Source organism: Stylophora pistillata, chromosome 4 (genome assembly GCF_964205215.1).
Source record: "Stylophora pistillata chromosome 4, jaStyPist1.2, whole genome shotgun sequence".
Lineage (NCBI taxonomy): Eukaryota > Metazoa > Cnidaria > Anthozoa > Scleractinia > Pocilloporidae > Stylophora > Stylophora pistillata.
Genome location: NC_142522.1, coordinates 37203452 through 37215500, shown reverse-complemented (window position 1 = coordinate 37215500; position 12049 = coordinate 37203452). Strand labels below are relative to the sequence as shown.

At 38.3% G+C, this 12049-nt stretch overlaps 2 protein-coding genes across 3 annotated transcripts in view; both read right to left on the bottom strand.

Annotated features, from left to right (window-relative positions):
• Positions 1–3520: 3520 nt before the first annotated feature.
• LOC111328834 (uncharacterized) lies at positions 3521–10119 on the bottom strand. The gene is given in 4 exon segments (XM_022933363.2): positions 3521–4305; positions 4457–5425; positions 5427–7873; positions 10064–10119. Coding segments are annotated over 2 exon segments (3387 nt in total). The 5' UTR covers positions 7847–7873; positions 10064–10119; the 3' UTR covers positions 3521–4305; positions 4457–4458.
• A 258-nt stretch (positions 10120–10377) lies between these two features.
• Positions 10378–12049, bottom strand: part of LOC111328838 (uncharacterized) — a 12425-nt gene continuing 10753 nt past the window's right edge. For both annotated transcript variants that reach the window (XR_016000565.1, XM_088758517.1), the window contains exon 3: positions 10378–12049. This exon is cut by the window's right edge and continues 312 nt beyond it. The gene's annotated coding sequence lies outside the window, so the exon portion shown is untranslated.

Here is a 12049-nt window from a genome sequence, read left to right as displayed (position 1 = left end):
CACTAATTGGCTTCAACAAGCTTCTATGCGTCATTTCCGTAATAATTCTGATTGAGACCAAATGAATAATGCTAGTACCCCTAGCATTGTTCTTGCTTGTTAAAAATGTTGATCTATTCATGAGAATTTTCAAAATGTGTTTAAACACGCTGCAAGTAAACGGCATTCAACAAAATCACAATAATACAAATTCAATAAAACACGTCATAAGAAATAAAATAGTCTTAATTTTAAGTTTCAAATAAAGTAAAAATCAAAGGTGCTCCCGAAGGAGAATGAAATATTACAATTTTCCTTGGAAACTTTGATCTAAACTCCCTAAAAGAGAAATCTATCAATTTTTTCTGCTACCTTAAAAAAAAATGTTTCACACTTGATGACAGCTGTAAGGAAATCTATTTATGATAAGAAGTATTCTTTAATCTTAGAACGTCGACGTTGTTTTGAAATATTTATTTTAGACCAGCCCAGTAAGATAAATATCTTACCCAGGTAAATATCTCGAAATTTTGTTCCCTTTGCACAACCCTAGTGAGCATTTCCCAACTCGAGTGAAAGCATGTTCACATGAGTTGTTGTTGAACTCATCAAAAGAAAGTTTAAAAATGCTACTTCAAACTGTCACGAAAATTTGAATCAAGCATTCGTCATATCCTGTCGCCAGGCCACGAAGTCACGTTTTCAAAATCTGGAATCTCGCTCTGACTTAAATACGACTAACCTTTTACACCCTAACATCAATATGCATATTCTCAATACTATTCTCCACACATTCTGTTAAGTGTTTACTGGGAGAATCAGTGTAGCACTCAAGAGCTTTTTCAAAAGAAGTACTCAGTTATATTTGACGATACTTTAAGTTTAGCCCTTTATTATAACCCGACGCTGCATCAGTATGCTTATTCTCCGTGCTCAAGGCGCTGAGATGGAGAATTTTTGTAACAGTCGAGAGCTTCAGTGGTTGTAGCCTCCCTCGTAGCCGTTTTCTGTGTCGTCACGTACTCACTCACTCCCTTGCATTCAATATTCTAAGACTCTCAGCACCAAGACTACAATCGCGAAAAATTTATGCTAGAAGTTATAAGAACTTTAATCCAGACATCTTTTTAGAAGACCTGCTGCAAAATGCTCCGTTTCATGTGATGGATGTTTTCTACGATGTGGACGATAAATTATTTGCATTTGAAACGCTTTATCTGGATATTATAAATGAACAAGCAACTATAAAGAAATTCCATGTGAGAGGCAATCAGGTGCCTTTTATGACGGAACAATGACGCACATCCATCTCAGTGACACAGAAATAAGCTGTGGAAAAATTTCACATATACTTGACATATGATCGCACAGATGTAAATTATGCTCTCTATCAAAAGCAAATAAATAAGTGTACTTCTTTGAGACGAAAAGCGATCAAGGCATACTTTCTCAATACATAAGCAACAGAGAAACTGAACGAGTTTTGGAACACTTATCGTCCTTTTCTTCAGTCAAGGAAATCAAGACAAGCTTACGACATCCTACTGGAAGAAAATGGGTTACTCATCAAAGACAAAACTGAGATGGGGAATATTTTTAACAGTTATTTTATTCATATTGCTTATGCAGCAGCAGAGATAAACGGGGAAGACTTTGGAACTGATTACACCCTCATCCAGGCATTCAGGCCATACTAACTAACCATTCTTCAAACATGACAAATTTCGATCAGTTGAACCTACTAACTCAAAGCAAGTGGAGAAGTTTTTGTTAGAAATGAATACGCGTAAATCCTGCGGCCATGACCTTATACCTCCACGATTCAGTGAAGGAGTCTGCATCTGTGATATCAGAGCCTCTTGCAAAACTAATGATCTGTTCAATGAATCTAGGTCACTATCCTCCACGCTGGAAAATGGGGCAAGTGACCCCTTTATTTAAGAAGGACGATGAATTTAATTTGTAAAAAGAACTTCAGACCCTTTTACTTTTACTTTATTTGAAGAGGGAAGCGTAACAACCTATTACAGTTTTCTAACCTGCGGCCCTCATACCCACCCATCCTATCGCAGGGGAGGACATCCACCATACAGTAATCTCGTGGGTGCGAAATTAACGTCTCCTACCCCTAACCCTGAAGGAGACGGAGCCTACGGTTTATTCGTCCTTATCTGAGAAGACTAGAATATCTATCCATTTCTTTATATTATAGAAAGGTAGCACATTCTCCTCAGTTGTTTTAAGACCCTGAGTGTTGGTCCGGCCGGGGCTTGAACCCTCGACCTCCCGCGCAACAGGCAAGCAAGGCTTTCTTCCCTAGATGGGGAGGTGATCATTTCCTTTCTTCTCGTGACCTTACTGTATGATTCAGGAGTGATATGGTAGGAAGAAGTTAGATGCTAGTCACTTTTGATTAGAGGGTGAGCTCAGTGAATATAGAAAGAGTATTCATTAATCCTCAGGTGTACATTAGCCCTCGCGAGAATTAGTTCTTGCGAACCAGGAGCAACCTTCAGCATGAGCAAAATCAGATTTGAAAATATTCTACGTGAACTTCATAAATTTTATCTTATTTTATCTTATTTTATTTGATTATTATTTTACTTTTTACCTTGATTGTGAGCGCCTTAGAGCTTTTGGATAGGGCGCTATATAAATTATCATGTATTATTATTTAGAAGCCACGCCATCAGGAGTAAAATTCTAATCCCTAAAATCTCTATGGCGTAGTGTCTAAAATTTACAAAGTTCATGTAAATCAAAATTCCCACACAACTTATTATAATGTTAAGAGAAAGAAAAGTATCCTTCAGTTCATCTTAATTCAAGCTTGTTTAAATGTCCCTGACCCACATACGCTTTTTTTTCTTCAACTGTATTAGACACAAGAAATCTATTTGAGCCTGTCGATTCCAAGGCGAAGTTTCCCCATAGTATCCATCCAATCTGTTTTCTATGGAATTTAAAAAAAATTTCATGAATTTGCCACCATCAAATTCCACGATCGATGAGAACGAGGGAATGGGGGGGGGGGGGGGGGCTGCCTGGTTTCGTTGTCCAGTGAATATCTTCGGCAGGAATGGAAATATTTTCTTTTTCTTCTTGTCAAACCGTCTACATCACTTGTAACGTTCTGTGTCTCTGTAGAAGATTAATGGGGTTATACTTCATGGATTAATGCTAAGAATAGCTTAAGGAGCGAGAATGATTAAAGATTTGGATGATAAAGTCAGATTACAAGTTAAGCCTATAGTTTTCATTTTCATCACCATTGTTTAAATTCTAGTTTTTCAAATTAAATAATCAAATAATTTTGTAGTTACTTTTTTGTTTGACACACGAGGTTTATTAAAAATAACAGTCGCACTTTACAGAGATTTTAAAAGCTTTTCAAATCAGGATTTTAATTCGCAATCACTTAATTGCAATATAGAGAATAATACATGAGTGCGCGTAGATATGGGCTCTCTCTTCAAGTGTGCGATAGCTCATGAGTGAAATTATGATTTGGACATCAGAAGAGAAATTCTAAATCAACAAGTAACCATGGATTATTTCTTTTATCATAAAAATACAAGTCTTCTACTGACAAGAACGTCGACTTTATCGATAACTGAAAAAAAAAAAAGGATCCACGGTCCCCGAAAAAAAGTCGTAATGTGAGTTTTTGATATGGCTAAAAAACAAACTATGGACGTGACTTTCAATTTACAAAATTGTCAATTATTGACCTTTTCCTTACCAGCAAAATCGGCCTGTGGCAAATCTCCTACTTTTCGATTTTCGTTCTCAGCCACGAGAAATGCCATTGCCTGTAAGCGATACGAATTTTTCAGTGCTTTAGCCGCCATAATCCGACACAATTTCGACAGACAACCTTTAACTGAGAAAGGTGAAGGCTTTGCCATTCATTCATCAACATAACCGAGTAGCGCGAAAGGTGAGTGACGTGTCGGCAGCTGATTGGCGATTTAAGTGACGAATTGTTTTGTTTTTTCACGTGTATTGTTACGGCTTTTCTCGGGTTTGGAAATCCCAGTATAACACGGCAGTATATTAATAAATTAATTTCATTTTCGTCCTCTTGTTCGACTCAAACTGCATTTCATCCTATGTTGTCCCCGTCCTGGCACTTCTAGGCAGACTACGGAGATATTCTCAAATGAAGAACACGTCTGGTAAAACCCATGATTATAAACTACAAAATTAATAGTCTATTGAAATGAAGGGATTTCCTCTCCTTCATAACAGCAACATCGGTCCTGTTTATAGTGTTGAGACACGTGATACTTTCTCGATCTTTCAGTTAGGAAGGAGTTTCTTTCACTGTTAAAACAAGAAAAGAAAATGTAAGATTTCGTCACTAAAAGACAAGCTTACTTCGACATACGTTGCTATGTGCCAAGCATACTTCCAAAGGTCATTATTTATTCACTTAATTTTGTATCACTGTATCTACCTTCATCCTGGAACTTACTTTTATTTTGCGAATTTGAATGACACATCATCTCCAATCAGCACGAACGGTGCCCACTTTCTCACTTCCGAGTACTTAGGGTTCTCCCTCATCCATTTCATGGTCTCGTGGAGACATTCACTGGCACTTTTCCCGTCCACCAAGTGCTCATAGAATTGCTTCATAAACTCCATTGTTGCTTCGTCGTCCACGGCCCAGAGAGATGCCAACACTGAGCGAGCTCCAGATCCTAAGAAGGCTCGAGCTATTCCAACCACTCCTTCAGCTTTGATGTGGCCTTTTCCACTATGACAGCAACTGAGCACCACCAGCTTGGCTCGCAATCTGACTGCTGAAATGTCGGCCACTGTTAACAGAAAGTCGTCCTTCTCAAGGTTGGATGGAGTTAATGCGATATTACCTCTCTCTTCTTCACCGTGTGCAGCAATGTGAATGAGACTTACAGAGTGTATCTTCTGTAGTACCGCTTCCTTGGTAGCTTCTTTGCCAGTTAAGGGCTGAACATTGAGAATCTTTCCAACCATCTCAGCTTCTTCTTTAGCCTTTGGTAATCGAGGAAGTGTTAACTCACTTCCCTGGTGCGTGACTGTGCCAACATCAGGATCGCCAACTATAAGAACACCAGTCTCACTGTGATAATCTTCAGGACTGTCTCGGATCAGCCTGAGAGTCGTCAGAGATGGAGCATACCGAATCCTGAACCTCTCTGCCAGAAATTCGCCTTTCTCGTTCATCAATGCAGAAAATGGAACTCTGTATAGCGAACGATCAGGGACGACAATGATCTCAGAGCCTTCCAGAAAATCTGCCTTAGGAGCTATAATGACTTTATACAACACTTTGAGGGGTGGTTCTTTATTTGAACCTCCCTCATTCTTCTCCTCGACTTGGCAGGTGTTTTGGCTTTGTTCAAATTGTGGGTTTTCTTGAGGCTCGGCTGGAGATCGTCCGTCAAAATCTTTGTCGGAGAAATAGCAAACGATCTTCACACTGTTCGCCTCGCAAAAGTGAAAACTGTCTGTAACACTGATCCGCAAGATTCTTTACCCAGTCTTGAGTTGACATACCTTGAGGTCGAATGTTTACAGGGAAATCTTCTGTTTTAACCGCTCTCACCATCGTTTCTCGTTTAGCCCTTAAACTCCAACAGAAAAGAAGATCTCCTTGCACAAAACAGAATGATAGGCAGGACTTATTCTTATCTCGAACGAAATGACGGAAATCAGTTAATTGGCTGGAATCCAAGTCAGGTAAAGGTGGTGCGGAATATCTTTTAACCATCAACTCCGCAAGTGATCTGGCTCGTACAAGCTCTACAACTGACAAAGCTTGATTAAAATTTCCTAATGTGATCAATGTGGTAACCATGAATTGATAGGGTCCATCGTGTTTGTCAACAAAGCCGATCTTGTAATACTCGCTTTCTCCAATTGATGTCTGTGCCTCTTCAAGAGCCTTAATACTTCTTTTAAGGTACAACCAAACGTTTTCAAAATCTTGAGTCAAAAAATAAACGGATGCAATATTACAGCAGCAAATGCTTGTGCCTCGAAGGTCTTCCATCATTTCGGAATACGAAAGGGCCTGTTGGAAACACGTCTTCGCTTTTTGAAAATCCTTTTGATAGACATAACAACTCCCCAAGGAATTGTGTATGTTCGCTTCCACTCTTTTCCAGGAAGTTTCTTTTGCTAAGCTTAGTCCTTGTTGGTATACATATGTCGCTCTCTCATATTCGCCTTGCGAATAATACAGATCTCCAAGGGTTCCCAGAACAGCACTTTCTTCATTTTTGTTTCCAATTTGTTTGATGATGCCCAATGAACTTTTAAGGTAACTTTCGGCCATTCGTAGGTCGCCATCCAACCGATAAACACTCGCAAGATTACGGAGCGTTGATGCCTTCTTAGCGATGTCTCCAACCTTTTCGAAGATTTGCAATGCTTCTTCGTAATAAGTTTTTCCTTTTTCAGACTCACCAGTGATAGACTCCATTTCGCCTAAATCGGATAAAAATGATCCTTCCAGACTTCTTTCACCAAGTTCTCTCGCCATCTTTAGACCCTTCTCAAAATGTTTTTTTGCCTGCACATATTCTCCATCATTCTTACAGGAAATTCCCAAGTGATGGTACTCGGATGGTATGGTATCTTGCAAGCCAGTTCCTTCCTTTAACTTTAGTGCCTCCTCATGGCACTCCTTTGCTTTGGCAAGATCACCAAGCTGTTGATAGATAGTTCCAAGATTACCGTAGTCTATTCCTTGACCTAGTGTGATATTCATTTTCTTGTTGATTGCCAGTGCCTGCTCCAAATATTGCTTTGCTTTATGGATATCACCCATTGACTTATATACAGCACTGAGATTACCATATTGTTGTCCTTCTCCTATTTTATCACCAGTTTTCTTGTAAACGTCAAAAGATCGCTGGTGGAACTCTAATGCCTCTTCGTATCTTCCACGAAAATGGCAGAGGTTTCCAAGTTCGCTACTTAAAGTAGCTTCGTTTTCCTTGTCACCGATTCCCGTGTAAACCTCGAGTGACTTCCTAGCGTACTTCTCGGCCATCGCATAGTTGCTTTGACGGTGATAAAATTCTCTTAAGCCATTATAAGTGAAGGCCTCTCCTCTTTTGTCACCCAGCTCTCTACTAATAGAGACTGCCCTCGCGTAACAATTTTCTGCGTCAGGAAATTCTTTGAGAGATGTGTGGATGTCACCGAGATTCCGGTAAATCATGATTTCTTCGAACACATTTCCAGTGTATTTACTTACTTCGAGGGCTTCAAATTTCATACGTTTTGCGTTTTGAAAGTCTTCGAGAATTTCATAGTATTTTCCCAGATCATTTAAGGCTTCCCCCAGCATTATCAAGGAACGATCACCGGCCTCCTTTAAACTTGCTACTGCCTTTTCGTAAAAACGTTTAGCCTAATTGTAGTCTTCCATATTCCCATGCAGTCTGCCGATTTGCATGAGTATCACTCCAAGTTCCATTTTATTACCAGTTTCTATCCAGATTCCAAGTTCATTTCCAAAGTAGTCCTTAGGTTTAGGGAAGTCGTACAAAGGCTCGAGGCGGCGGAGAAGCTTTCCAACAATTAAACGCGACTCAGCTGAGAAATCACTATTTTGAAGATGGATACAAATTGCCTCTTCTCCATTTTTAATCGCATTCTTGGTATCACCAACAAGACAGTAAAGGTCAAACAACCTGTGAAAGACTAGTGCAGAAAAAGCAGTTGACTTTTTCGTTTTAAATTGTTTTAAAAGAACCAAGCACTCGGAGAATATCTCAACAGCCTTTTTGTATCGACATGTCTGAAGCAAAACGGATGCCATTGCAATGGCAATGAAGAGAGCCCAAGAAATCTTATCCACGTCGTCCATTACCACTGCCACTGGTCTGCAATGAACCTATATCACAGGAAGCAAAAAGTTATAGAACTGTGGTTGATTTAGCCCGTACAAGGAAAGGAATCATTGAGTACTTTATGAGTGTAATTCCTCAGTAGAAGGTGATACATTAGGTAGCGCGCGGCAGTGCCTCCTGCATTACGTGGAATAGTCAGCTTGTAAAGACAATTGAAATTTACAGGGAAAAGGTGACATTCAATGATCGTATATCACGAATCGACGAAAGATTATAAACAGTTCACAATCTTCTTTGGCAAGCTTACAATGTGTACCTGACGGTCCGGTTACCGAGGCTATGGTCAAACCGAACGAATAGTAGTACGTAGCCGTGCTCATATATTAGTCATTTACCGATAGAAATTCACTAATGAGAAACATAGGAGATTCTAGTCAAGAAGTTTTCCGGGAGTCTTCATTCTCGGTGCTAGACCCCTTTATCAGACCTCTCGCGCATCTTTTCATGAAGCTCAAGGCCTCATAATTTACCTCGGCGAAGAAGCACTCATACGGAAGTGCTTATCATGAGGACCTGCTCGCAGGCTAGTATTGCTAGGTTGTAACATATCTGTAAAGTAAATTGTCGCTATTGCCTTTGCAGATTTGTCAGTGGTTTAGTGTGATCCAATATGTAATTAGACTGTGCCGATTATCTTAAGAAAATATCATTGTACACAAAACCAGAGCAGTGGCTTCTTAGAATCTTTTGATCACTATTTGCTTTTCTAACACAGTGAACATAGTACGCATCGTCTGATTGGTCAATTCAGTTTCTAAGCGGATGCTTTATCAGGTAATAGAGCCAGTTAGATATGTTACAAGAGCAATGGAACGCTGTATCTCAAACTCAAGTGTTTGATATTTTATGAAACTAATGGATAACGCGTCATTGCAGAGTTTCACCGGGGTTTCAAACCACATGCAGGTGACGAAATTGGCGTGTCTTGGTTGGATGATCACATTATGAATAATTAATGAGTTTGACAATGTTGAATATAGAACTTGGATGTTGAAATAAAACTTAAACATCGAGAATAAAACTTAATTTTGAAATAAAAACTTTGATAAGAACGATTCCGGACAACAATCAAACACAAGGATTTCCTTATTTCCTTTTTCAACATTCTGATCATATTTGGGGCGTTGCACGAATAATTTTACAGCCTTGAAAAATACAAATAACCTAAATACTCTCAATCACGTTAACGTACCCAAAGGGTAGATCCTCGTAGGGTTGAAACTAAATTGTTTATCAAGCGTCACAGCACTCGTATTTTTGTTTAAAAGCTTGCAGTCACTTCCAGAGGAAAAGAAATTAAAATTATAACATTCAATTGTGGAGGAAATACCAGAGCGATCAAACGGATTTAGAGAAATTCAGTATGACGCGGGTCAACATCGAAAGCTCGTAAAATTTAAGTTATGCATACAATTTCCGTGTTGCAGCATTTAAAAATCCATTCAAATAAATGTTATAATATTAGAGTACATCGTTTCTTGATGTCTTTGCCTTCCTCATCAATTAAATGTGTTAACTTGGACCTAATGGAACACCACAAGTAACGAACGATTCCTCAACATCGAGCACACAGCAACAAGTCTCGGTTGTATTTTCATTGTTGCCTCTCCGTCCATGAGGGAGAGAGGAAGACGCTTGAGTTTTTAAAGGTTTGATTTATATAAGAACGCCGTAATGTCCTTATTTTCTTCGCATCAATATCATGAGCATAAAAGAGATTCTTTCCTTTCGGAGTCATATAGAACATCTCATAAACATGAACAGATGAATAAAATAGTGTGATCAACCAAATGAAAATCATTACGAACGGAATCGTAAATACAAAGCTCGTTTAGTATCCACATTCGATGTTTGAAATGAAACTAAAGCTAAGAACGAAAATCACATCGATATTTGCGTTTATCTCCTGAAATTTCTGTCCACACATCTCCCATTTTGCAGAAAAAGTACATTTTAAGTTAAAACCTAACACAAATAGTGGATAAACATTTTAAGTTGAAGGCGTAAACAACAGTCGATATTTTGATTAATACCATAAAGAATTTTCTTTCTTTCAACTAAACGCAGTCAACCGTTCACCACGGTATCCGATTGAGATTTAAGAAACGTTCTCAGGCATCAAAAATTCCCTGTCTAAAGAAATAAGAGCGCTAGAGCTTCATATCCTAACTTACCGTACTATCGTCTCAGCTTCGTTCGTAGCGAAACCGGCACTCAGCAAAAATTGCTGAGGAAGCGATTTCGATGATTATGTCATGTAAACATCCTGAAATGGAACATTGCACTTTGGGATCTGAACTCAGATCAAATTTTGATTGTCTTTCAACGAAATCCCCAAATGTGTCTTCTTAGTACGAAAAAGCGCAAAGCAAAATATTCTAGATAAGCTACGCGACTATATAACAAGTCGTTAGTTAGACTAGTTAATGTTACAGTTGCGAAAGTTAAAACTTCCGCTTTATTACCGAGTAAGTAAATGTACAATCAATACAATACAAACTTTATTGACACTCCGTAAAGAGGGTTTTTCGGTGACAATGATCTAAAAATTACAAAATTACAGTACTAAAAAGTATAATAGAAAAATTAAGGAAGCTAAAATGTTGATAAATGTTCACCAAAGTTACAACTAAGAGCAATGAGAAAGGAAAGCAGCAAGTAATTTGGCTCTAAGTTTACGCTTAAAATCACGAGAAGAATTAGAGTTTGAGGGTATTATCTAAACTGTTCCATAGACTTACTATGCGTACGATAAAAGAAAGTCCTTTGTCCAGATTTAGTTTTATATAGGGGTATATGCAGAAGTTGGGAGCTTCTGGTCGTTCGACCACTTATCTCACCACATGTTAGAAACTTCGAGGAGAGATAAGTAGGAGCGGAGCCGGTCATACAATTAAAAGCAAGTACGGCGTTACGGAGATATAGCTGAGATTTAATAGGTAGCCAGTGCAGTTCTCTCCGAAGCAGAGTCACCACGTTGCCATTTTTGGTGGTCTACTAACAAACTGGTTAAATGCCCTCGCGTTGATCGCTATGAATTTGTTAAGCTGCATTTCACTCTTTATTTGAAAAAAAAAATTCGCGATAAGTTTCTATTTTTTTTAAGAGCCTTTGATAAAGAGACTTTTTAATAGCCTTAGCAGCCTTTCCCTGCTTGATAACCTTAATTCTCGATGAGTTTGAAGAGGTAATGCCGCGTCTACTCTCATCACACTCATGCGGGAGCAGACTGAAAGACGTCCTGGGAGCTCGAGAATAGTAATGATGATAATAATAATAATAATAATAATAATAATAATTTTTTTACAGTTTTTCAGAGTAAGAGTGTCATTTCCCTTCTCATATATTTTTTTTAATGTAATTTATTTTTATAAGGATAATTTCGATGCACGTTTTTGAAATTCTTTCAATATGAATTAGTAGTTGCTTTCGCGATTTTTATATGTAGGTATTTTTTGTTATCAAAGTTAGTTTGGGTCTGATATGAGTCTGATCCTAGAGAACCGAATTTAACAGATGTGTTCCGTGTCAATTAATTTGGAAATGTACGAGAGGAAAAACCATTACCCACGCGAAGTTATTGTAATGTTTTAAGTTTTGAAATAAAGTTATTATTATAATAATGATAATTATTATTATCATACAGCAGTTTCAAACTTTTGTATGCTATATACAGTAAGAATATTTGGACGGAGTGCATGAGCGTAGCCCGTTAACTATAGTGAAAAAAAAAAACCCTCGAGAAATAAAAAAAATAGGTATTTCGGGTATCCGAATCTAAAATAGTCGTTATAAAATCTTTAAAAACCTATTACTTATTTCGGCTATGAAAGAGTTAATCGGTGACGACCACTTCCTAAGTTTCTCATAGTCCACAGAATTTTTGAAGGCAAAGAGTTAAATAGAAAGCGATGTTCGTTGTTCATGTTACAACTTTAAATGTCCGAGAGATATTTAGTGTTCCCGAGATCACAGCCTTCTGCATATTTTGAAGAACTCCCTTACTCTAGTTTCCGACCAACCCCTTCATTTCGGCTTCTAAGTCACGACACCATCCCCCTAATGCGTCTATTATGATATTATATTGTTTCACTTCATATCCTTAGTACTTCCGCTTTAATTCCCAACGAAGCGGTCCGTATTTCGAGGTTTTTTCCTCA